The sequence below is a fragment of the Chlamydotis macqueenii genome, chromosome 1 (genome assembly GCF_036417535.1).
Source record: "Chlamydotis macqueenii isolate bChlMac1 chromosome 1, bChlMac1.mat, whole genome shotgun sequence".
Taxonomy (NCBI): Eukaryota; Metazoa; Chordata; class Aves; order Otidiformes; family Otididae; genus Chlamydotis; species Chlamydotis macqueenii.
Window position 1 is genome coordinate 211,351,736 of NC_141556.1, and position 27,552 is coordinate 211,379,287.

Genomic DNA, 27,552 nt, shown 5'->3' on the forward strand with positions numbered 1-27,552 from the left:
TTTTCAGCTGATTTTAGGATTAAACCACAAGCAGCACTCTCAAATCATTTACTTCTCTTTATAATAAAATCACGTTCATGCTCGGAAGGATAGAGGAGCAGCCAGCCATGTGAGAGATCAGCTCACGCATCAATTCCTACAGCAATATTTAGATCGTTAACCCTTAAACTGGGATACTGGATTTAAACTCTGATCCCACCTCTGTTGTGCTGGGCTGATAGAAGACGACACGTATCGTTTGTGACTTTTAAACAGCAAACTGTATTTTTTAGGCTTTAAGCAACCTATTGTATTCATTTGGGAAAGCAGGTTTTCTGACAATATCTGGTAGAGATAATAAGGAAAGAAGCACATGAGAGGTTACTGATTTACCTGTGTAAATTACACCAGTTTTAATTAGGGTCTCACAGCTTATATGTGTGTAATGAAACGGCATTTGTAAAATTATACTGTCCACAACAGACTAGCCCAGAGTTTTAGTAATTGCAAAGCAAGGTACGGGGCCCTCTGGTAGGGCTGCCTGTCCTCATTTCTCTAATTGAAGTGAGTAGCCCAATGGGAAAACCATTATTTCTAATATTATATACACAAATTAAAACTCCATTTAGAGGTACAGTGGGACCATCTTATAATTGACTTTGATCTTGAAGAAATATCTCAGTAATATTTATAGAAATATGGTCTCTGCCAGAAAGGGTATCTAGAAGGGAAAATATTATTTTACTGAGAAAGCCCTGAGCATGTGTAACACCAAATTTACTAGAGCTGTGGGGGCTGAAATAAGTTTCTTTGGTGCAGTAAGCAGCCTAATAGCAGCGAAGCGTTGCTGAGGTCCATCTTTCAGCTTCATATTCTGCTTGCGCAATGGTGTAGATGGTGGAGGAAATTACACATTGTATTTAAGCAGAGAGCTCCTTGGATAAGCCACACCACTTTTATGTCTATTTTTTAATACAAGTTGACACTTTAAAAAATCCTCCTGAAAATATCCATAAAAATATTTACATATACCTTTTTAAAAACTACATTTTTTCCTTTCCTGCAGGAAATTGCAAGCATCCAGCAAGCTACTATAGCACAAGAGGGGCCAGTGATCATCTATTAGCTTTTTGAATGGACAGGCAATCACTTGCAAGTCTTTGATCCTCGGGGGTAATTAGGAAGACACTGAATAGGAAGTGCTGACTCTTTGCATTGAGCAAACATTGGATTTAACTGCTTCGTTTTATAACCTCTTTCTAGTCACTTCCTTGAAGGTTTCAAAGAAATGTGATGCTTCAGCTGGAAGCTTTTTTTCTTCCCTATTAAGAGCAATTGGGAACTAAATTAAAATACAAAATGTTATCCTAAGAAGGAACTAATACTATTTGGTAGACCATCTGCTTCTGTCTTGGAAATCTGTGATGCAGCTCTTCAGTCAGGGGGGGGTCAAAGAATAACTAGTTTGTGTCAAATCAAAGCAAGTAAATGCATTTGCAGCCAGGACTTGAGGTGATTACCACAATGCCTTCTTTTCCCAGGAGGCAGTTCCCACTTTGGTGGTAAAATTTTAAGAGGAAGCTCCCCGACATTTTAATTTCTCCTTTGCACATGGTGATTCTGACAGAGAGAAGGAGGAAACCTGAATTGTCTCTGAAAGAATCACTTCTGATGCTTACACGGTTTGAGCTCTGAACATGGAGAAATGGCCAGGCAGCGGACAGGGTCTCAGGTAGGACTGGATGTATCCCATAGCGTGTGTCTATACTGAGCTAGCTGTGACAGCACATACCTCTTACTTTAGGACATTTGATGTTCTGAAAATACCACAAAAACACACAACACAGCCATCTCATCTAATCCCTTCACCCAGGGATGGATGCATACAGATTCTCCAGTTCTCAGCATGAAGAACTCTCAGCCCAGCACAGTGTCTTTATCCCCAGTCTGTGAAGGCTTGTAAGCCCTTTTTTCCCATTGAAGGTGGATCACTGAGCAGTCAGGAAGCAGGGCAGATGGGGAATTTACAATAGTGAGCATGACCCTAAATGTCCCTCCTTGTGCCTTTTTTATTTTCCGTAACTATTGTCTTGTGTCAAATAAATCAACAGGCCAGGAAGCAGAGCCGTGGGACCTCCCAGCCGCAAGCTGAGAGTCTTCACTTAAACAACACCTAATCAAGCTGCCTTTTGGGCTCCGTTCCTTTGTGACCTGTTAGTTTTACATTTCTAACTGTGCGGCAACCTGATCCAGACGTGTTCTCCATTCCCACGTGGTCACAGTCCTGTCCTCGTGTGCAACCTCACATTCATTCAGGCAGAGGATGATTTTTGGATGGAGAGGTTTTCCATACCTTGACTAAGAGCTTTGAGGCAGAAGGAAAGCATTTACGCATAGGAAATAACTTCAGATGCTAGAAATGACGCAGAGCGCTGTGCAGAGTTTTCTGTCACAAGGTAACTGCCAAAGTCCACACAAGACCTGGCCTGCAGGAATCCCTCTCTCCTTGCCCCACAGCCTCTGGCTCAGTGACCCGGGTGTGTATGTGTAAAGGTGTGAATTCATGATGTTACAGACAGTTAGGACCTTTAGTCAAGATCCTGGATTTCAATTCCAGACCTGAGAACCTGTTAGGTTCTTGGGTATTAAATTACTCCAACACTCAAAATGTCCCATGCCCTGAGATGAACACCGACTTGGATCTGTCAGGTCCTGGACTTGACCTTACAAACAAGGAGAGCAGGAGCAATATATGGGATCCAGACTTGTTGCTTCTCCCCTCTTCCCACACCAGTAGGACCACAGAACCACTTCATTCCTTGAGTCTTGCTGTGTTGGTATGTTCTTCCACACTGGGACACAGAAACCTTGTCCAGCACTGAAATGGAACAACAGTATAAGAGAAAAACAAACCAGTTGATTTCTTTTTTTTAATGTTTGTTTTACTGTTTCTATTCTCATTAATCTTGCGTGCCTCTTCCCTGATTTATTGAAGATTGACAAACCAGTGATTATTTCAGGCTCCTTTTCATAACATTGAATGTCACAAAAATATGATTAATTCTACAACAGTCAATTCTCCCACTTCTACAGAAATCATATAATTTCAGTGTAGAGAGAGACAGTTATCCAGATAATTACAGTCAAGTTTATTCCAGAGACAGGAGTGAAAGCAATACATTTACTTGAGTCAAAATTGGCCCTGAGTAATTCAGTGGTAGAATTCAGATTTTTTTTTTCTTTTCTTCAATTAGAAGAAAAAGCAAACCTCAGGTCTCATTTTAAAGAGTGTGTTACTATAAGTCAGTCGAACCTGAATGTTAAAGAGGAATACGTAACCACCACATATCTTGTACTCGATTCCACAAAAAGAGGGGAGAGCAAAGAAACAATATATATCAATATCTTCTCAACCACTGACTGGGTTACAACTGGTTTTGCAATTCCAAGTGCCTTTTACTTTATTTCTTAGCTTTCTTTTGCTCTTCCTAACCACCTTCTTTTTCTCAGTTTCTGTTATTCTGTGTTTTTCTCACCTTACTCCTCTTTCTTTCTTGTTTTTATTCTTGTTCGTTATGGCATCAGTGCTTCTCAGCTTTTCCTTCTCACACTGTCTTTTCCCATTTTCTCCTTTGCCCCGTGCTGCACTGTGAGGCTTTGGAAAACCATTCTCCCTACCAGGAGTGATCCTTCCACTTGTGTTGGCTTTGCCTTTGCTGTCTCCAGTGCAGTGAGGGGCTTGTAGAAATCAGTGGAGCCAAGCTCTTCTCCAGGTCTACCCAGTGTTCGTACAACTGAGCTGAGGAGGGTGGAGTGGCTGTGCAGAGAATCATAGAATCTTTAAGGTTGGAAAAGACCTCCAAGATCATTAAGTCCAACCATCAACCTAACACCACCATGTCCACTAAACCATGTCCTGGAGTGCCACATCTACACTTTTTTTGAACACCTCCAGGGATGGTGACTCCACCACTTCCTTGGGCAGCCTGTTCCAGTGCCTGACCACTCTTTCAGTAAAGAAGTGTGTTCTGATATCTAACCTAAACCTGCCCTGCCACAACTTGAGGCCATTTCCTCTCATCCTATCACAAGTTATTTGGGAGAAGAGATTCAATGTCCTCAAGAAGGAGAGAAGCCTGGTTTTTCCAAAGCTTGTGCACTCTCCTGTGTTATTTCTGCAAAATATACTGTCATCCTTAGATAAATACAGATTCAAAATATGGAGTGTTCTTTGTGTGAAGAGACTGATTAGGTTTCTCAAATGAGAAGCTCAAAAGGCTTTCTATCTTGCCTGCATGCCGTTTACTCTCCGGGCTCGCTGTAAATCCAGGCTGTGCACCATGCCCATGGCGGTGATGATTAACTTGTTAATTTGTTAAGCTTCCGTTCTGAGAAACTCTTTATTCATTTTTCAGGGTAAGATCAGTTGTTAACTGTAAAGCAGTTGTCATTTTATTAATTCCTTAACTTCTCCAGGAGCTTTGCCCCAGTGAGGAACTGCCAGGCCGGCCGCAGGACCTGCAGGACTTGGCTCTGAGAGGGCAAGCGAGGAGGTAGCAGCAGAGCCTGTGAGCTGCTGTGAGAGCGCGTTTAACAAAAACTATGGAAGCAGCTGGTGGCTTCAGCCATAGCCTTAATTTCAAACATCGTAATTAATTGGTTCAGTTTTTTATTACACTGCTCTGGGCAAAGCAACAAGCTAATAAAGGGCCAGCCAGTGTGTTTTTCAATTTTTTTGCTGACTTGTGTGGTTTCTGGGGGTCTCATATGCTTCAGTAAGCATGTCTTGTCTTTTCTTCTCCCTGTGATCTATCACACTCATCTGCCTCTCTCTGCTAACTCCTTCGCTCCATCAACCTGTCCCAAGAGATGTCCATTTTGTTGACCATGTGAATTATTATCTTTGTTTGTCCTTTTTCATCCTAAATGCTTTACCAATTTCTTTGTTCTCTGCTCCGCTGAGTAAGTTGTTTCCACTTCAGTGTTTTGCTGTGTCATAAGCAAATGGCAATAATACAAAGATACCCAAAAACCTGGGTCTCTTCAAAACAAACTTTAAAACAATGTTGCTCTTTATTTGGCTTAATAGCATCAGCTAATGTTGCTTATGGCCTCCACAAACAGCTGTGCAGTAGGAATAATGCAATAGAGAAAGAGATGATGTGTGAAAAGCTAAAGAGACATCATCCTGAGTACTTGGTTCCACCAGTATGAACTTTGATTTATTTGGATGGTTAAATAGCTCAGCTGACGCTAAACTGTTTGTAAATTTGCTTTGCTAAAGTGAAGCTGAGTCCAACAAATGAATAGCCGCGTCACACTGAAATGCTGAGCTCAGTAATGTAATCAGACTCTGGAAGGACTGGAGTTTGACTTCCTTCTTTTCCTCACCAAGGAGGTGGCCAGACGTGACATAGGACTGAGGATAAAAGGGTTTATTCTGCCACAGAAAATTCTGTTGCCCACTCAGCAAGTTTCAGGGCACTTTTTGCTAGCATGTAGTTACTGTTAAAAGATTGTGCAAGTCAAAGGTTTGACGTCAGAACATGAGCATAATCATAGAATCGTAGAATCATAGAATCATAGAATCGTAGAATGGTTAGACTTGGAAGGGACCTTCAAAGGCCATCCAGTCCAACCCCCCTGCAAGGAGCAGGGACATCTCCAACCAGGTCAGGTTGCTCAGAGCCTAATGGGCCAGATGCCCTGGATGTCTTTATATGATCTAAGTTGTAGGTGCTGGAACAGCCCAGAGAGGACACGTGCAGCATTTCCCCTAAGGATCGTTTCCATCCCAAGAGAAGACAGAAAAAAGAGTTTTATTAGCCACGGGCAATACAACCAAAGTTTCTGCAAAGAGCATGTCATGAGGCTTCCTAGGCAGTGAAAGCTACGTGGTATTTTCCAAAAGGGTACACTTTAATGATTGTTAATTGCAGTGTGCTCTTTTAATACATGGGAAGCCTTCAATATTGGAATATCTACTGAGCATCATGTTGGGGAGGGAGAGGGAGAAGGATGTAGGAGGTTTTAGGAGAGCATTTGCTCTTTGTGAGCCACAGCTTACATCTAGCTGAGCGGAGGAAAACAACAAAAAAAAAAAAAGCCAGAGGAAATGTCAACAGTGGGTTCAATTGACCTGGAGACTGAGAACATCAGGAATCACAAACTCTTTTTACAGCTTCACTTTGCTTTTAGGAACATTAACACTTCAAAGTATATAAGTATAGGGGTCCGCCTCTCGTCCGTGGTTCCAGGGTTTTTCCCTGATTATGGTCTTTTATTTTTTTTCCCCATAAGAAATAACTTTTCATCAGTTTAGCACAGAACAGGGCTGATTTGTGCTTCTCCTAAACCATGTGCATCAACACTTTCACACGTCCCACTGAGATGCAGAGCCCCAAAACACCCACTGCTATTTCTCCTTGGCTTTTCATCATGAGCGTAGCTGTCAGGGGCAGCACGCAAAAGGATGAAACTTCCACCAGTTTGGAAAATAGTAATGATAAACAATAATAAGGTGATTTCCTAATAACATACCTGCTACTGGAGTGTGTTTTCAAAGTAAATCAGACTCCTTTTGCTGGTTTCAGGAAGTCTTTTTTGGTTATTACCTACCTGCGGCAGAAATTGCACGATGTCTGTTTGCCTTATGGGTGGGACTTTTATCTTCTGCTTAGAAACATCCAATCAGAAGCCCTGAATCAAGCACTAATTCCAAGCTTTTGCACTCTGTTTTCTGAATGTTTTTTAAACCACTTAGTAATCAAAATGTTTTTCAAATAGTTCTCTGTGTTTCTCAGATTTTTGCAATTTTGTGTGCATCATATGTGCAGATCTCATTCTCACAGGTCATGATAGGAGACCTTCTTACAGCCTTTCAGTACTTAAAGAAAGATGGAGAGAGACTTTTTTTCCAGGGCCCGTAGTGATAGGAGAAGGGGTAATGGCTTTAAGCTGAAAGAGGGGAGATTTAGATTGGATATAAGGAAGAAATTCTTTACTGTGAGGGTGGTGAGGCACAGGCACAGGTTGCCTGGAGAAGCTGTGGATGCCCCATCCCTGGCAGTGTTCAAGGCCAGGTTGAATGGGGCTTTGAGCGACCTGGTCTGGTGGAAGGTGTCCCTGCCCAGGGCAGGGGGGCTGGAACTGGGTAGTCTTTAAAGGTCCCTTCCAACCCAAGCCATTCTATGAATCTTTGATTCTATGATCTGTGTGATGGTGCCATCAATGTACACAAGAAGCTTTTTGCTTTAGACAAAATCCATTAACCAAAGACAAAAGTTAACATAATAATGCAGGTGTTTTATCTCTGTCTGATAACACAGTACCTATGTTACAGATAATTCTGTCATATTTTTTGTGTTGGGACAATGTAAGATGCTTTGCAAACATTTAGGAATGAGTGGTGACACGACACAGTTGATTCACTCACTCAAGGGGACAGATAATGTGCAGAAGAGCCAGAGCACTTCCAGGCTACTGCTTCTGTCATTACACTGAAGCTAGAAATTCCCTTCATAAGACATTTCCTCTCAGGTGTTTTTCAATGTGTTTTGCATGCCTGGAAGAAATACTCATCGCTTTCCCACTACACCCAAAACGATGCTGAGCTTTTCACCTCCGTTTGCTTGCAGTAATGATCTACAAGCAACAAATTCCTCCTAAGGAGAGAAAGGGGAGCAAGGTGCTTTTGGGGAAGCAGTGGCCTTTCAATGTCTTCCTGGGAGTTTGTGTGGCACTTAGGCTGTGATATCCAGAGGACAGAGCAAGTCAAATGCTGACGTGAAAAAAAAAAACAAAAAACACTGCTTCAACTCCTGCCTGAACCAGTGATGCCCAGTATAAGCTCATGGAAATCATTGTAATATGAAGACATCTGGCAGATGGAGTTGGGATTAGGAAGTTAGGGCCAGCAGAGGCATCAGGACTGCTTGCTGTCCAGGATTGCCTGAGTTTGGAGGAGCGAGCAGTGCTGCTTTCATTCTGCTTGGGACTCCAGAAACCTGTGGGGTTAAACATGGGAACCTGGATGTGCTCAGAGCACTTAAGTCCCTGAGCTCTGTGACAGCTCGGTGGCACCTGGGTAACGCTGCGGCCCATGGAGAGGTCCGGTCTGGATGGCATCCTCAGGCAGCATGCACTACTGAGCTGAGCACAAAACCTGCTGGTGGAGGGGTGCACGAAATGCCTGTTAGGGCTTGTGAACCTGAGAGCACAGAGTAAGTTAAGTAAGTTAACACACAATCGCGTTTTAATTCCTAAACAAGTGAACTGAGTCAGTCCTTTAATCTGCTGTAGCTCTCTTTTCCCTTTCTGTGAAGCAGAAATAACAGATTCCTGCTTGATGAGGTTTTACGAGGTTAATAGCTGCGAAGTGCCCAGGCACTCTGATGATGAGGGCCGTATAAACACAAAGATATTATGCAAACGTAGCAATGCCAAATGCTTGATGCAAATTCTTTGCTCCCAGTCTGATTTCCTCTCTTTCCTCACACAGTTTCTCTGCCAAGTTAATATACTCCTTTCAGAGGAAAATACTGGCCACTCCACCTAAAGTATCCTGGTTGAGTAGAACACCTAGTTTGGTAGAACACTGGAACAGGTTGCCCGGAGAGGTGGTGGATGCCCCATCCCTGGAAACATTCAAGGCCAGGTTGGCCAGGGCTCTGAGCAACCTGATGTGGTTGGAGGTGTCCCTGCTCCTTGCAGGGGGGTTGGACTGGATGGGCTTCGAAGGTCCCTTCCAACCCTAACCTATGATTTTATGAGTTATCAGTTGGGTTGGTAGCATTCCTTCTTGGTGTGTGTACTCATATAAAAATGTTTGAGTTTTGAAAAGGTCCTCAGGAGACTTTCCTTGCTGTACTTCCTGGCTGTTTGGGAGTTTTAGGAGAGTATTTTATTTTTTAATGACTATGTTAACAAACCCAATCTCTGCTTACATGGTAGAAGGAGAGTTTCGCTCTCGTCGTGTTTTGTGATGTTGTAGTAATGCAAAAAAAAAGCTTATTCATGTTAGTAAATGACAGATGACCTAATAGAAACTGAAGTGGAAAAAAAAAATCACTGATTTTGCTAAATTGCCTAAATGTACTGGTTTTGGAGAACTACTCAGATAACTTTTCAATCCTCTTGAAAAGATTGTTCCTGATGCACAGGTTTAAATGAACTAACCACTTGTCCCTGTCAGCGTTTGCCAAGCTCAGATGCATCTTTGTAAATAAAACGGGAACTACAGGCAACAGAAATGCTCTTTCTTTACTGTTTTTGTTTATGTTAAACGGCTGTGATGCCAGGGCCATTGTACAGTTTCTTGGAGAAATCATAGTGTAAAGTATCGAGGCGTTCCCTTAAAAAAGAAATGTCATTCCAAGTGTAGCAAATACCAGATCATTTGGCTGTGTAGAGCCTGGAGCTAAACTGGATCCTGATTGAATATGAAATGTTTACGTTGGGGACGGAAGAACTGATATGGGAAGCCACATTCTTTTGCTTTATATTTTCAAGGGGCAAGCATTAGTTGTGTAAGCATTTGATTTTCCATACTCCTCATAAATGTGTTTGCTTTTTAAGTATTCTGTCTTCTCCCTTGACTTCACTTGTCTTTACGTAATGCCTTGAAAGAGATTCATGTGTGCACTGAATGACTTTGCATGGCCCAGAAACCTACAGAGAGCTATGCCCTGATATCACACGAATCTAAGTGGTGCTGCTTGTTTTCGAATCTTGAGGAGGTGTCTTTGATCTGGATAGGAGAAGCTGAGTTGTCCTAAGGAGTGCTCAGTCATAGTCGCTTGCCTTTGTGCTGCTGATCACAAAGGTATGTGCGCAAGATGGATCTTAAATTGTGTTAGTTTTTACTTGATCTTATTCAGAAAAAAAAAACTGGCAGAGATGTCTATGAGACCTTCTGGTGGGTAAAAAGAAAAAAAAAAGTACCTATATAATACTCTATGAATACAGCAAAACAAAACAGAGTGCAGTTTCCTGGGATTTATTGGTGTGTTGATAAATAATATTCCTTGTATTTCTGTGTTCACTGCATTGTCATCCCAGCCTTGGGAGCTGTCTGAAACACTGTGCCTAGTTATTCTTCCACACAGGCCACGAGTCAGGAGTGGTTTTACTGGAAGAAGCAGAGTGGATTGGTACAGGTCATCTAAAATGAGTGCGAGTGGGTGGAAAGACCTGGGGAGCTGGTATGGTAGAAGCAGCAGGGGCTGTCTAATTCCCTTAATTCTTGTCTTAAAGCAATGACCAACCCACAGCGAGGGTTTAGAAAGTGCCCATGTAGTTCTGAAACTCTCCCAAACAGAAAAAGATGACTTTTCTCATTGCTCACCACAGCCATGCACCTGTTTGGCCTAAACTGGCACCTGCAGCCGATGGAAGGGCAGATGTATGAAATCACGGAAGACACAGCCAGCAGTTGGCCAGTGCCAACGGACGTCTCCTTATATCCTTCGGGGGGCACAGGGTTAGAGTTACCTGACAGGAAAGGCAAAGGAACCAGTGAAGGTATGGTTGGTGTGTGTCCATGTCGTGAGTCTTCTGTCTGCCTCTGAATTCCAGCCATCCAATCTCATGTTCCATTACCCTCAATGCTGCCATCATCAGGTGCTTTTTCCGGTCTTTCACTTCTAGAACTAGTAGTCGTCGGTCTTATTTCCGTATGTTTCTAAGTTTCATACCCTTCTGATGTCCACTAATGCAATAAAGCTGTGTGCAACCCTCACCACACATCCAAGGCATTCTCAAGGTGGAACCGCCTGTACCATATATCACAGGCTACAGAAGGCCATCATGAAAACTCTGCCTCTGGTGGTTGTTTTCATGGGGAAAAAAAAAAAAAAAAAAAAAAAAAGTGTTTTGAAAATTAAATGATTCCTGGAGAACTAGATCGAGTTTTCTCTACAAGAGTATGAAAATGTTTTTGTTTGCCTGCTCATTGCCACCTAGTACCAAATGTTTTGAGGTCCAAAACGTTTGCTAAGAGATATTAGACTGTGAGTTTTGGCATTCCGGAGTTGGACATTTCTTTGCAGAAGTAGCCAGATAAAAAGCCTAGTCTCCACCAAGTACCACGATGTCAACAGCTTGTAATTTTAACCAAAATTAGAAGCAACTGCTGGTTTGTCAGTCCAGCAGCTTTACATCTTACAGGGTTTTCCATAGAGGCAGCACTGCCCAAAGCACCTGTAAGCACTGCGAAGGAGAGGTGTTTCATCCCTCCCAAGACTTAGCTGGAGAAATGAGAAATTCAAATTTTCAGAAAGCTCTTTTGTTTGTGTGGCAACCTTCTTTATACAAGGTTAACAGATTGAAGTCACTAGCTATTTTTGGTAGTTATTTTGAGGGAGGAAGGTTTGTCTGTAAGAGATAAGAAATATGCTACTATTCTGGCAACTCACTGAACATAAAACTTTCCACAGAGTTCCCTACATTTTGGCTGAGAGCCTATGTTTGCATCTTTAATTTAAATTAATTGTAGTATTTTTTCCTTTAAGAGCTTGTCTGTATGAGTCCAAATAAAGGCCATAATTATGTGTGTTAATGTATATACTAGCAACTGATGGCTGACATTGAGTTCCTACAAGGGAAAATCAGCTAAGCAGGTTATTCTCAGCAAACTTTACCAGACAGTACAGCAAGCTGCAGATATCCCTGCTGTTGTATTCAAAAATACTTCACAACAGATCCTTTATTTTTCCCCCTCTAACTTGCCATATGTTTCTTTTTTGAAACATCTAGTTTTGATCTGTCCGTTTCCATTTCAAAGTCAAAATGAAAATAAATTGATGTATCCAAAAGTGCCGGCCAAGTTGAAGACCTCCACTTGATTTCTTTTTCAGCCGTGCTTACAGTGACATCAGTAAAAGTTTCAATTGCTGCCAGAAAGCTCTGCTACAAGAGAAATCTGGGAAATACCCTTATTATGTCATTAGAAGACCCCTCAAGTTAGCGCTTTGTACAGATCTTAGGGAATCTGTGGGCTTTAGAGGAGAATATCTTGTCCTAACTAAAAAATATGTTAGGACAAGATCTTTCTTGCAGGAGTAGCCCTGGCCAGCCTTCAAATGCAGCTCTCTCCTCGTCAGATGACGATGCACTGGACTAGCAGTGTCGCATGGCTGCTATTCTAAACCAGAGCCTATGTGATTGAAATTTATTTAAAAATGGATTGAAATATATTTGAAAGTCATCTTGATCATAATGAAATGGGCTGGAATGTGTTAGAAAATCCTTACAGCCGATGTGAATGAATCATTGCCAGTGCCTGGCCAGTTCTCAGCAATAACCATTCCTTCTCCTCAGTGGCTGTGCTCCAGCACAACATTTACCTGTGTGTAAACCCATCCCTGTTTAGCAAAGCACTTAATCACGTGCTTACATTTAAGCATGTAATTAACTGGGATTGAAGTCAGAGAAATAACGAGTGCGTTCTTAAGTGGTTTGGTGAGTCAGGGTACCTTGCTATCACAAATACAAGCAGATTCAGCAAGGGCTGAAATGAAATAGTTCATTTTGATATCGAAATAAATTAGGAATAGTTGCTACGGCAACTGAAAAGTTCAAGGTAATGTGTGGAAAGAGCAAAGTAATTGACAGCTCAATTAAGAATTCAGGCCTGAAGTTAATTTTAAGGAGTCAGATATTCTGATTAAAACCTAATTTCTGATTAGAAGCTGAAATGGCTTTCTTACTGTACTTTCTTTATGAAGTATCAAGTCCATAGGGCCCGATCCTGCTGTAGGTTAAAAACCGGTGAATCACGGATGGGTGTCAGGGTTTGAACTCAGCCCGGTGAAGAGAGCCTTTCTTTGGGCTTCTCCATCAGGATGAACATCAGCCGCCAGCCACACGATGTCACAGATCTTAGGATATCAGCTTCTCAGACATACAACTGTCTGCCAAGAGGGTACATAAACTTCATAATTGTGTGGACAAACAATTAAATCTGTGAAATTGTCTCTCCCAATGACAGAAGCAAGCGCTGCTCTCCGTACAGGCAGAGTACCATGCTCGTTTTCTCCAAGCTCTCTTGCATAGCAACATCTATCGTATTGAATTCTCGCTTGCCCTGATTCACTCTGGTGTACAATCTTTATTAATGAACCATCAGGACACATCTCAAATAGTTGAGGTTTTGAGCTGAATTTCTAAGAATCTATAAAACACATCAGTAGTAATCAGAAAAAAATAGGTCCTTCATTTGAACCGAAACATGTGGTGCTCTTTTTTTAATATAATCCTGAATCATTTCATCTTATGATAATAGAATAAGAAACTCTGCATGGAGACATGGGAGCTGTTTCCTTTAATCCTGACAGTGTGAAAAGTAATTTTTAGTATGCCCAATAAATATTAACAATCCGGTTGATAAAGTAATCCCCTTTAGAATCTAGCTGGTTGATTTTCGTTGTACAATTGTACTCTATCAGCACAAAGTGATTCGGAAAGAATGTCCGTTTACCTAAGCTGCTGCTCATTATCGCTATTAATATACACTTTGGCTAAAAAAGGATAAAAAGTCAGCAGATTCCCCCCTTATATTTACTTGAATGTGATAAACAAAGATAAATATAGATCTTATAAAATTACCAGTAGCTTTTTTTCTGTGAACATGTATACACCCTTTGCTTTCTAGACTGTGCTGGTACGTGTAAAACTTCTGCCAGAAGATACGATAGAAATGAAACGTGTCACCAGGTCCCACCCCAACAGTGTACTGAAGCAGTTGCTAATTTAGTCTTATTTGGGCCAAAAGTTCTGCTAAAAAGTTTTACAGAAGTAAAAAAAAAAAAAGGAAAAGAAAAATTCTCCATCCTACAAAGAAACATCTTCAGAGACTTCTTGTGTTAATAGATGCATATAATTTCTGTATGGATTTTACAGAGACAGCTAAGAATTTACATCTCTTTCTCCTAGAGAGTTTCTGTTGGGATGGCACATGGAGAAGTTTAATGAAGTATTATAATTAATATGATATAATATTAAAGGAAATACGATAATTTGAAACAATAACACGGAAGGTTGTTCTACCAATCACCTTTTCAATAGGACAAGTAAATTCTGAGACTATTTAACCTGAATTCATGATGGGTGGGAAAAGAAATTTTGTTTCCCATTTCCCAAATGTAGATTCTGGAAGAAAAAAAGTCTCACAATGTGATTTTCCTACAAAAGATTGCATGTCCCTGAAAGTTTCCTTCTCATTTTGTTAGAATTTCTTGATCTGTGAAACAGAAAGTACTATGCTGTAATGGCACAGAGATGAGAAAACAAATTTATTTGAATTTCTAAAATTAATGATTAGTCCGTGTTGGTGACATGGTGCTCTCCATACTAAGACCAAAATCTTCCAGGTGACACTACTGTGTACTTTTCAACTAGAAATGTCCTTAAATAAAGGCTGTTTGCTACGCAGTTGCCTTGTTCATCTTTATGCGAAGATGAAGGGGCCGCAAAAGGCGGCATTTTGGGATTTCATTTTTCATTCTGCCCCTCGTTCCCTGGGCTTCCTGTGGGTCCAGATTTTTCAAAGCGGCCACCAGTTTTGAGAACTGTGAGTGGATGAATTTCTAATCTGGAATTTCTCAGATGTGTTTTCCAGGGATGCTGAGCTCCCTGCTGACTCCCTTGGACATTGTGGCGTGTACTGATGGCCAGGCTCTCCAACCTGATGGTCGCTTCAAGAAACAGATTCCTCCACTTGCTGGTCTTCTGAAAGAAGATGGATAATCATAACACACTTTATAGAATGTATCAAAACCCAATTAAAACTTCTCATGTTTCTTAGGAGATGTTACTCAAGTGCAGGTTATAATTTCCTTAATTTTAGTCAGTCGTTTTTTGGACTGTTGGAAAAATTTTCAAATACCACTGTGAAGAATTAATTTAATAGAGAAATATTTTCCTTTCTCCACTTAGGCATCGTTCATGCTGCTGTTCTCCACACTACCATTCCATTCTGTGACACGTGTCTGCCTCCCTGTTACTACGCTTCTCTTTGCTAATTTAATAATGACTTCTCCATCCGTGAACTTACATTCGCTCTAAAATATAATGTCAGATGATTTATTCTTATCTATCTCCAGAATGTAATTACACACTCTCTGGTGTTATAATTTAAACAAAAGGCCGTTTTTCTCCAGGTTGCTCTTCCCATGTTCATGTTTTCAAACAAAACAGTTACTGTAGCCGGGAATAACCCTGCCAGTTTTCCTCCCATGATCGTATGGATTGGCTACATAAAGTATTCTGAAGACCTCAGGACACTAATAGGCTGTTTCTCAAGATCAATGTCAGAGATACCAGTATGTTTGGATTACTTTAGGATCTAAGGCTAATCCGAGATTTTTGTTCCTGTATTTTGGCAGGAAAGCCCAGTAGTTTCTTTCCAGACGACAGTTTTATAGACTCTGGAGAAATTGATGTTGGCAGACGAGCCACACAGAAGATCCCTCCTGGTATCTTTTGGAGATCTCAGGTGTTCATCGACCACCCAGTGCATCTGAAATTCAATGTGTCTTTAGGAAAGGCTGCTCTTGTTGGCATCTATGGCAGAAAAGGCCTCCCGCCATCGCATACACAGGTAATGGGACTTCATTTCAATTAAAGAATAGTTGTCTTAAATTGTATGTTCGTATGGCTTATTGTTTTTTTCTTTCAGCTATTTCTTCCAAGAATTTGTTGCATGCTTGCAAGTTGTTAAAGGTCATCTATTCAGAGAAAGATAATCAAGTGACGATTGGAAGATATTTACACACATTATCCTGGTGGGCTGTAGGCACAGGCGAAGCAGGCAGTTACCTAAGGCAGCAAACTGCCAGAGAAGGAAAAGAGTTTTGAGGGCTGATGGTGAGTGAGGGTATCAGCTGGTTGCTCCTAGCACCACGAGATACCACCTTCTCCAACCAGTGCTCGTTGCAGAAACAGCCACACTCGAACTACATAGAAAAGAATAATATCTTAAGTAGTTTTGTGTGTCTCTGGTCTGTCTCCCTCTTTCAGCCTCTGCCTTTTCCCCTCTCGTGGTAGGAGCAGCAAGACCTCAGCCCTTCACCCTTCTGGGAGCAAGATTGACTTTTTGTTCTGCGCTGAAATGCGTTGAGCCAACTCTTCACGTTATGCATGTTGACTCTCAGATTAGACTAAGATTGGTCAGGGCCTAGTAACTGGTGTATAACCAAGCAAAATAGTTGTTTTTTTTTTTTTACAGAAAGTCACTGGCTTACTTAAGCAGAAATCAAGATATACTTATTATTCTGTAGGACTAAAATGAAAGCGGTTGCTATACTTGACACACTTTGGCAAAAGCCGTGTCAAGGAATCACTTTCTGGGGAAAGCTCCCCTTAAATCCATCCCCTTAACCATGCCCTTAAATACAGATTTTGTACATTATTTTCTCTACTTTCCATTTCAGTTTCTAAGCTGCTCTTAACCAGATTGATTAATACATTAGGGCATAACTCATATCAGCGATGCAAAGCATCTTACTCCCACTTGCATCAGCAAGTTATCAAAGTATTAGCTGGTTTATATTAACGTTGTAACTTACTCTTGCCCTCCAGTATTCTCTGAAAAGCCTAGCAACCAACACTACTATGTGAAATTTATAGAAATACCCTGCATTTATTTTCTTTTTGATCAAACAAATATGGTTATTACGGTCTTTCTGGGTAATACGGTATTTTCTACATATTAGCACACCTGCAACTTATTTATGTCAAAGAGGTGTCATAAATCCACACCTTCTCTGCCTAATTTTCTGCAGAATTAAAATATTTCAATAGGATCAGCAGGTCATAAATTCAGTGGCTCAGTAGTGCTGCTATTGCTCATTTTTAATCAGTCTATTTTTACAGGGAGATTCAAACATTTAAAACTTAATACTCCTGTATTATTTAAACAAAAAACTCAACTCATGGTCACAACAATGATACTAATTGTAGATCAGATGTCTATGTGAACTTTTATTTTACTTGTTTATTATCATTATTAATTTTGGTTATGGAACAGGAGTTACTACATGCATAGTTTCAATTGTTTAAATAACAAAAGTAAAATTTAACTCCCAAACCTTAAGTCTATTGAACTTAAAGCAAAGTTTTTAAATATATAGGGGTGCTGCACCCAACCATGATACTATTTTAAACAGTTAAGAAGTCCACACTGACATCACCATTGCTGTTGGTTTTTATTTAGCCTCATTTTTGTTGGGATTTTCTGAGTGATTTGTCAGCTTCAGGACCTTTCCTATTTAAAACAACATGGTTGTGTACCAGTTGAAGTCTCAGATGGGAATGAGATGTTGACTGTGGGATGTGGCAAGTGTTCATCAATATTACATGATGGAAGAGGCAATACACTGCTCAAAGTCCTTCTAAGTGCTGCTTTTTGTGTAGCCATTAATTGAGAGCTGCCAAGTATATAAAAAAAAATCATCATCTGGACCAAAATGTTGCCAAAAATTACCAGAGAGACATTTTTATTCAAACAGTAAAAATCATGGTATGCTAATAGAAAGAGATCCCTAACCCCATCCTATTCTGAAGAAAAAACTTAATGAAACTGCAGCTATTGAACCAATATTGATATATCACTTGTTAATATTTAATTTTGTTTTGAAATTATTCCGTTTCCTAGATTTATTATTTTAAAAACCTGCTGTCAATGAAAACATTGTTCTCCTTCTGTATATTTACGTAAGAAGTTTAATCCTTACCATTTAAACTCACCATAGCTTAATAGCCTTAGGAGTCATTAAATAGGTAACCTGTTTATTGGTTTAAATTATACAAAATTACAAAATTTATTACAAAAATCTCATCTTTTCTCTTGCATAATCTGTAGTATCTGCCACACCTCATAAATCTACCCCAATGAACTTTACATTTCCAAATTTTGTAAGGAATTTCATAAACAAGACTTTGGCAAAATGTATGCTTAGAGCAGTGATACAATCTCCCCCAGGTTTGATAAAGTCAATTTTTTTTCCCCAGCCTATCTCGTTGGTGGCAGTAGTAAAATTCCAGCTGGCATTCAGAATTTTTTCTGTGTTAGATAATTAGATGATTCTTCTGTTTACTATTAACTAAAGGCATTTCTTCTAATTTTCCTCAGCGAATCAATAGAAGTTACACAATTTTGTTATAGTCTATTATATTTAATCTTCCTAGATCAAATCATTTTTTAAACTCCTTTAAGCTTGGGCCAAGTTCTGTTAAATCATAAATTTTGGGGATTGGCCATCACAGCCTGCGGGAGGCATTTTTCCATTGGTACAATTCGAATTGATTAACATGGTTTTTATCTACAATTTCCTTGCTTGCAATAACTCTAATTGCATATTAAGAATCTCTGAGTGTATTAAAGTGCAATAAAGCAAAATCCATTTTTCGTTCAATTAATATTTACAAATAGTAAACTTTGCAAAGTGACCAGCATCCACAGCAACATCTTGCAAGTATTTATAAAAATAAACTTTTACTCTTGGCAGAAAGCCCCAAGTAAGCGTAACCCAGATTCCCAGACTGGACTGCAACAACAGCAGCTCGCCATAGCTGGGTGCCTTGAAATTATTTTCATCACCATAAGCTTTAAGCATTTACATCTAATATGTAAAATTTTACTGAAAAGGATGCTCATAAGGCACAATCCACTGGACATTTCTTAGATGTCAACTTTAGGATAAGGCAGATTGCATTCTACAAGCATCTCTCTTTTTTTGGACTGCAATCCAGAGGTTCTAGAAAACTAAACACACAATAAAAGTCAGATTAGATAAGGTTCACTTAACATTTGTGATGCCTGCTAGGCTTGTATCTGACTTATCCCATTAATATATTGCCAGACAAAATAAAATTATTGCAGAAAGTCAGTGGAAAGTTATTTAAATAGGGAACTAAAGGTAGTTTCAGTACTAGTAGCAAAATAAAAGCAATTGCTCAACTGTAGTTGCCCTGGCAAAAAATAAATATGTTCTTTTGAGGAAAACTTCCAAAAGCCACTCTCTAAATGGGACTTTTAAATATGGCTTTATTTCTTTCCCATCTTCATCTTCTACAACCATCTTTTTAACCACTTTTGCTATTGTTTTAAGATAAAACTCCTGTTGGCTAAGCAAAATACTTCTGCGAAACCTCGACCAGAATTTACGTACAAATGCCTTTTATCTTTTCCTTGGTGACCCATAGCAATTTTGGCAAACAACCCAGTTAGGCTAGATACATTTTTCCGTCTATTTTCCTTATTAGCCAAGACACAAAGAAGCTAACAAATAAGCTTCTTATCATCATACTTACAGTGCAATTTAGGCATGGTTCCCGGGCCTCCTGTTTCCCTGCCTGTGTTTCTGCAAAATGAGAACACATCAGTAGGGTCAATATGCCCCAAATCACATTCTAAATAGATCTCTAATAGAGATGACTTCTTGATTCATGTAATTACAGAAAAATAAATTCATGTACTAGCTATTTCCAAAATCATTACTTGCAGGTAGTCCAGGAACATACTTGAGTTACCAGAGAAAATCCTGTTTATGATGCTTCTGTAGATGTACATTTCTAATACTCGACACAAAATATTCCTGTCTCCCTCATAAGATAGACCCAGAGTAAGAGACTAAGCTTTAGGAAGTCTGAAATACACGCAAACATCACTCTTTTTTATGTTTCAGTTTGACTTTGTCGAGCTCCTCGATGGAAGACGTCTGCTGACACAAGAGGCCAGAAGCTTAGAAGGACCTCAGCGGCAACACAGAACTTTTGTGCCCTTGTCCAGCCACGAGACAGGGTTTATCCAGTATTTGGATTCAGGAATATGGCATTTAGCCTTCTACAATGACGGCAAGGAATCGGAAGTGGTTTCTTTTCTGACTACTGCTATTGGTAAGGATTTCCTGTATTATTCCTAAACTCCTAAATATGCCTGGAGGCCGGGTGTTCACGCACACACTCAAATTGCACGGTAGCTTTGTGTGGTTTGAAAGTGAATGGTTGGAGGGGATGTCCTTAGCAACAGGCTGAATTCTGTTAGGCCCTAACTATCTCGTAAGTATTTTGTAGGCCTTTTTAGTAACTATATCCGTAATGATATCCTACCCAGTGCCAAAGATGGATTACAAGCTTGAAATTCCCTCCTTAATTTTCTTCCTTTGATCTTTTATTTAGGTTTTTGTTTGTTTGGTTGGTTTTTTTTCTCTTTCTGGTGCAGAGGTGTAGGAACGATTGACAAGCACACGGCAGCACCGTGCAACAATTTTGTGTGACGAATGGTGCTGCCTTTGAGCACTGTCAAAATTGCTCAAGCTGGAGTTCAGGCAGCGTTCTGGGGTTAAAACTCCAATAAGGAGCACTGCAAGGCTTGGCAGTAGGAGCCACAGTAACAGGAATCTTTCTTTCTCCTTGCTAATAGAAAGAAGCTGAGATTTCTTAAGAAGAACAAATTAACTAAACAAGTCTTTCAGTTTCTCTGGCAGTGAAGTGTTCTGCCAGTTCGACACAAAGGCACCAACTTGTTGCTGTCCAAGGAGGAGAGGATGCTGCCTGACAGTCTAGCGCACTGGGTATTCTTCCTCCACCCTGTATATATCAGAATCTGTTTCTAATTCAATAATACTCAATTTTAAATTTGACTGACGTGCTGAAACTGTTCATATACCCAGATTCATTTGGTTATAATTTAACGATTGCTCCATAAAACTAGCACTCAGCTTTCTTCTAGCCGCAATGATTGTTTAATGGACTTTTTTTTCTTTGCTGAAAAAAACAGACTCATTCCAGAGCTGCCATTAATCCCTCTCCCAGAAGAGGCATTGGTGTTGAGTCTCAGCTGTCTGCAATAGTTACCTAAGAGCTATGGGCTGTAATTTGTCTTGGCAGATTAATTAAAAGTTTAGGTCTTATTAAAGCAAAGTCATTAAGATCCCAATATTCCGTTTTAGCGCTAAAGTTTATCTAAGGCAGAAGTGGAAACACTGCTCTAATACTCTGTTAAATTTAAAACCTGGAAATACACATGTTCAATCCTGTTCACAGTTAAGTAAGACCAGAAATAGCTGTGTGTTAACTTATGAAGTCGAAGTGTTGCTCTATAGGACGCAAGTTTACTTCCGTTTAGTTTGTTTTAACGATTTGAGTTTTTACTGACCACCTTCTGCCCAAAAGAACCTCCAGGTATTCTTCTGAAAGTGACATTTTTTTCCTTGTCTAAGAATGTCTCCAGTTTAAATTTCCCACACAGGAGAATCTGTAAGGCTGTCACAGCAGAAAATGCTTTTAAATCAGAGTCACTAGATGTTCTTGTTTTCAAAGTGATGCTAAGTGAAATTCTAGCCAGACTTCTCGCTTGGCCTCGTTGCACTAAGGCAGAGTGGTGAGGAAAAGACAAAACATTATTAATTTGCCTTTGAACAGTAGGGGAGTGGCATGGATGAGCAGCAGGTCAGATTGTCTTTAGGGCAATCCTATTTTTTTTGTTCACAATCTGCTGTACCTTCATGACCACATGATAAGCAGAACAGTCATAGAATCATACAATGGTTTGAGTTGGAAGGGACCTTTAAAGGTCATCCAGTCGAACCCCCCTGCAAGGAGCAGGGACATCTCCAACCAGATCAGGTTGCTCACAGCCCCGGCCAACCTGGCCTGGAATGTTTCCAGGGATGGGGCATCCACCACTTCTCTGGGCAACCTGGGCCAGTGTTCCACCACCCTCAGTGTAAAAAAATTTTTCCTAATATCTAATTTAAATCTGTTTCCCTCTGTTTTGAAGCCATTACCCTTCGTCCTGTCACACCAGGCCCTGCTGAAGAGTCTCTCCCTGTCTTTCCTGCAGCCCCCTTTAGGCACTGGAAGGCCTCTATAGGGTCTCCCCAGAGCCGCCTCTTCTCCAGGCTGAACAGCCCCGGCTCTCTCAGCCCGGCCTCATAGGAGAGGTGCTCCAGCCCTCTGATCATCTTCTTGGCCTCCTCTGGACCCTCTCCAACTGGTCCATGTTGAGGCTCCAGAACTGGACACAGTGCTGCAGGTGGGGTCTCACGAGAGCAGAGTAGAGGAGCAGAATCACTTCCCTCGATCCCCCACTGACCTTGAATCATTCTGTCTTTCAGTGCCAGTAAGTTTTCTTTTGCTACACAAGAGAGAGCTTTGCCTGTATGTGGGAATCACTTTGCCCACTGGCAGCCGTAGAGCAACACAATGCTGTCACGTACAGGAAAAACTGTTTAGGTACAAGCCTTGCACTTTGAAACTCACTTGAGATAAGTAAAATTTTTAGATAGGAAGATGTGGCTTCTTGGCTAGAATTTGGTAGGAGAAGTGCAGCATTTTTATAAGTACCGTAAAAACCGTAACAGCTGTAACAAGCCGATGCCTTTCTTCTTAGTCTAGATTTCAACAGCTTGTTTAAAAAAAAAATCAAGGCAGGTGTTTTGTGTAAATGTACTGTAATGCTTCAGAACCTTTCTAGTGTATTCATGAGGTCTGGCAAGACAGGGCTGCTAGATTTTAAGTCTATAAATACCGTAGTACTGTAGTGTTAGAATTTTTGTTGGTGCCAGAGTAAAGAGGATACAGCAACCTGACATGGTGTTTATGAACTGGGGTGTAAAATCACAATGGCAAACAAATAAATCAAGTCACATGTGATGGGAGCCTTAGATCTATCTGTGTGGGGTAAGGAACCTGCAGAGGAGTTGTGTTGACTGTCAGAGGCAAGCTGCCATTTAATTTGATTTTTGTGGCAGGAGCACGTAGAAAAATCTCTCTTTATTTTGCACATAGTGCTTATAGTGAGAGTGTGTGTGAAAAGTAGAGCTGCGATGCAGGAAGAAGTAGGATCCGGTGATCTGAGAAGAGGACCAGCAGCCTGGAACTCCTGAATTCTGGCCGATGTGCTAATTCTGACCCAGCCCAGGTTCGTGCTTCATCTGCTCACCATGTAAAACTGAGGAGAGTGACATTTCCCCGGAGATGCTGCCAGGGTGGTAGAACTGCTGGGAAAATGCATGAAGCATTAATTAGTAATCGCGGATAATGGTAGAAAGCACAAAATTGATAATGGTGATCATAATGATGAGTTCACGAAGCCAAAGTGAGCAGTCATTCCTCAGGCAAACCTCTCCTTTGAGTAAGGACTTACCTGAGTAAAGGTCTACAGCTTTTACTTCAGCAGTAAAAATGCTGAATGGAAAGGGTGCTGATTTTCCAAGGATATGTGCTATGTTCCAACAGACTGAACTTTTCAGAGCCAGTAAAATTGTTGCAGGCTCTGTATGACAATATCAGCTGCAATTACTGTGCAGCGCTTGTCTGGAATGATTTGGCCTCCATTATTCCAGTGAAAACTGGAGAAAAATGGGAAAAAAAAAGCATCTGCATTCCGTATTTGGTAACATAGAGTTAATTTAATAAATTGTGAGGCTGTCCATCATACAGTTTTGGAACCAGATACGGCTGTAACTAAATCCACTCAGGAACATTAGCGCTGATTTTTGAGATGGCAGTTTAGCCGGTTTTCCAAAAGGACGTGAAACCATCGTCACTAAAGAGTTAGGTGGTGTCAAAATGGGTGCGTGTTACGTGCCACTGCACATACACCGGGGGAGAATACAGCATCGTAACGCCCGTCTGAGCTGGTACTTCTGCATAATACAGGCAATTCAGGTGGAGAGAAAAAAAAGATATTATTCTGGGAAAGTTTTCATCTTTTAATAGCATTTTTATTTCCCATTCCTCTGAATTACAATGCAAGGCATTATAAAGGAACGGTCAATCAAGGTCTCTCAATAATAAATTAACCTTTTTGTAAATTACATTGGCAGCACTTGCTGAAATGTCTAATAGAAACGCTTCTCTGGAAAGCGCCTTGTGGATTCACCTCTGCCTGATAGTGGTGATTTATTCAGAGCAATCTGGTGTAAGTGGAGCAAAATAGTAGGCTGAGGAATCAGCTGGAATCAGCACATCTGAGACAGAGATATTGGCCAAAAATCTGCTCGGTAGAAGCAAGAAACATCTGAGAGCCTGAAAGCAGCATCTATGGAGTCAGAGAGAAGGTGTCTTCCAGCAGCTGTTCCTGCTGAGCTCAGGCAAGCTCGGCCATGCAGGGCCACTGAGAAATCAAAAGGAAAAAACAAAATCAGCTGTCAGTGAGAGGAAAGCATCGCTGTTAAGCAGCACGTCACCCAACAAGCAACAGGAAACACATGTAGAGCACCTGTGAGAGGATGCAAGGTTTTCTCTCACTTTTATCTTCTGCAAGAGATGCTGCTTAAGTTTAAGAAAAGGACCGTTGTTCCTCCTGCCCCCTCTCCTATCCGTAAAGGAAACTACTTTAAGTACGTTCTTCCATCAAAGCGAAGCGAGCTGCCGGTTTATTTTATATCTAAGGGGCTGCCAGCACATGCAGCTCTGTGCAATATAGATCAAAAGGCAGGCTCCCTTCCTGCAGTGGCCTAGGGTACAACCCAGCCCCATACGGTCCCTGGGAGGGCAGTTCACACGTGAGGAGGACGCCAACAGAGGAGCATGTCACGGTAGAACTGAGCTGAGAGAGGGGGGAAGAAATTACAGGGCACAGGAGCAAGCATTGGACTGGGAGCCCTCCTTGTGAGAGGTGGCAAGAATGACTCTTCCGTAGCTCAGGGTGAAAAAGCCTTTGTGTTTAGCTTGTTCTTGGCAAAGGAAAAAAGGAAGAGCCTGAGTAACTCAGATTTGCTTCCCTTTTGCTGACTATTTTAGGCTAACTTAAACTCCATCAACCTCCAATTCAGAGGGGGTGCACAAGTGTGATCCACTTCCAGTCTCAAAGCCAATGACATTACTTACTCTTCCTTTGCTAATGTCTGGAAAAGTCTAAATTGGTTTCATGTAAATATTGATGGGTCGGGAGACTGTGCAGACTATCATGGGATGTGATCCGTTCTGGCTTATGCTTTCTTCTAGATCCTTAGCGCCTGAGTTACTTGGCTTAAAACTCCCCCAGGTACAATTAGATCTTCAGGGCTCTGAATGAGAAAACATGGGTTTAGTGTCCCAGCTGTCCTTTTCTGAACTTCTCCTTAGGCTATGTCCAGCAAAAGAGGCTGAAAGTTTAGGAATGTACTTTGCAGAATCAGGACCCTTTGTTAATTTAGCTGCTTCACAGAAGTGCTCAGTTACTACAAGTGGTGTCCTCCCCAGTTGCATGAGTATGGGCATCTTAGCCCTTCCTGTGTTTCACAGAGGGGCTTCTGAGCACTTCCACCTTCTAGTAACCCCCTACAGATAATTAGTAGCTTCTTCCTTCCCAGATTCACAACTCTTTCCTTCTGCTTGCTCCACGCAGAAAAAGAAATATAGTGGCGTATGAGAACCATGGCGGGGAGGAAAATCACACCTTCACCGTTGTTGTTATTGATCTCCGTCCTGCAAAACAACAGCAGAGCTTTGCATGCTCTGCAAGCGGTTTTTTGCCTTCAGCTCTGTGTTACGTTACAAGCTTACAAACTCTTACTTGACAGACGCTCTGTCAGGTGATCAGTGCCTTTTTTGATTACCTTCTTGTTGCTACCATCCCTTTTTTGATGCTTTATTTCCTGCTTTCAGCTCTTACGTAGCGCCTCGGAGTGTCGTGAAGCTTGTAGGTCTCAGTTGAGTAGAGTTTAGAAAAGGTGCAGTCACTCAATTCAGGTAGGAGGCAAAAAGTGAGTCCCTGCCACGTTGTGTTAGTGGTTGTGGTTTTTCTTTTTTTTTCCCTTCTGAATTTGGTCTCATGAATGACGTTAGGTTGACAGCTCTACTTGATTGAAAACTTAACGCTTATCCCCAGAGTAGGTTCAGGTTATGCTGCAGTGCTGCAAGGTGTCTTCCTCTAAACATCCAGCTGGACACGGGACTTGAAGTCCTTCGGTGAGGGTTCAATCAGTCCGTGCAGAAGGATGCCAAGAAGACAGGAGGTTGCCATCTCCATCCTAGCCAAATCCAGCCCAGCTGAATGGGCAGGGAATCACCTGGGGAGACGGACACGTGAGGTGAATTCCCTCAGTCTGAGCTTTCTAGGAGCTGGAAGAATTGCCTTCTCTGAGCAGGTGTAGCAGTGTGCTTGGTGAGATTTCACTTTTTCATCCAGCCTATGTGCAGATCTAATCTATTTGCTTTATAGGGCTTAATAAAAAGCAAACAGAGCCTGAGCCTGGATCTGGAACTGAAAGGAAGGATGTGCAGGGGTGAAATTATTTTGCACTCTCTGTGCCCAGAGGTTTTTTGTTTGCTAGTTTCAGTAAAACAGTGATGATGTTTTCAGATGGATAACGATATGTTCCCTAAAACTTCAGCAGCTAGAGGTCACCGACAGCTTTATCAGTGCCCCCTTAATCTTTTTACATTTTTCCCCCCAAAAAAATTATGAACAGTCTCATTTCCAATGAAGTGAGCCAAGGGGATGAGCATGTCCCAGTGTTGGAGTTTATCTCCCTGCCTGCCTTTTTGGATAACTCCTAACAGATCAAGCACTGCTCACAGTTCTTAAATCCCCTTCAGCTTCAGTCAGTAATGCTTGTACACGAATCTATGGCACATCATTCCCTAATTGTACCTGCAGCTTTCTGCCAGCGTTTGTTTGAGCTGCAGCGCTTCCAAGAAACCTGAAGTCAGACCCATCGTTTCAAATCTACATGTTATTTGCCATGACCTTTTTTCTTTCTGCAAGTGTCTGAAACAATTCTTACATAATAACCCTGCTTCCCAAGCCATAATGGCAGGCAAAATTATTATTTCAGGATTTTTTCTTTCGAAGATGGAAGGCATCTCTAATAAAGGGGAAATTAGGGACACATCTCAAAGATAATTAAATAATAAGAAGCCTGTAAAGGTCAGATACTTGGCTGTAAAAACTTCCACAGCTGCTCTTTCCATACAGGGTGTATCTCTTCATTGATGCCCTCTGAGAAAAAGTTAGCAGTAGAAAATTAGTGTGCGAAGTTAGCTTAGCTTTAAAGCAAAGATGGAATAATTTATTTAATGCTATACCTGAGCTTTTTCCTCTTTTTTTTTTTTAATTTTGGTTTGTGTATGTGCACTCCTCTTTCAACAGATCTTATGATTACAAGTGATAATTTGGGTGGGAAGAGCCGACAAGCAGACACATATTTTCATTTATATTGTACAAAAGAAATTAAGCCGTGTTTGTAAAGACTGCTTGGATGCCAGTAAGTGATCATCTCAGTAGAAGTTAGGTGTCTGAATATCTTTAATGATCCAGATTTTGTCTTTGTGCTTTAAAGTGGTAGAAGAATAAAGGTAGATTTGTCGTTTTGAAAACCTTTGCCTGTGTCGGTGCTTACATGGACTGGTAGCCTGGAACTGGCTTGTCAGTCCGCTGTTTGCAGGCAGGCAAGTTCTCCTCATCTGACAGAGCTTGTACAGAAGGTTTATTGATTGGGGTAATTACTTCAGTTTTAGGGTCAAGAAAAGGTTTATTTAATACTGAAGTTAAAGCCTTTTTCATTCTTTTTGCTTTTTCTGTCCCCTTTTTTTCAGATCAATTTTTTTTTTTTCAGAACAGCAGAATTCTACCTTAATAAC

At 41.0% G+C, this 27,552-nt stretch overlaps 1 protein-coding gene across 2 annotated transcripts in view; it reads left to right on the forward strand.

Annotated features, from left to right (window-relative positions):
- The window catches only part of TENM4 (teneurin transmembrane protein 4), a 607,238-nt gene that overhangs the window by 413,145 nt on the left and 166,541 nt on the right, over positions 1-27,552 (forward strand). For both annotated transcript variants that reach the window (XM_086739706.1, XM_086739707.1), the window contains exons 9-11: positions 10,330-10,500; positions 15,363-15,577; positions 19,665-19,875. In XM_086739706.1, the coding sequence (XP_086595832.1) occupies positions 10,330-10,500; positions 15,363-15,577; positions 19,665-19,875 (597 nt within the window). The remainder of the gene's footprint in view (positions 1-10,329; positions 10,501-15,362; positions 15,578-19,664; positions 19,876-27,552) is intronic.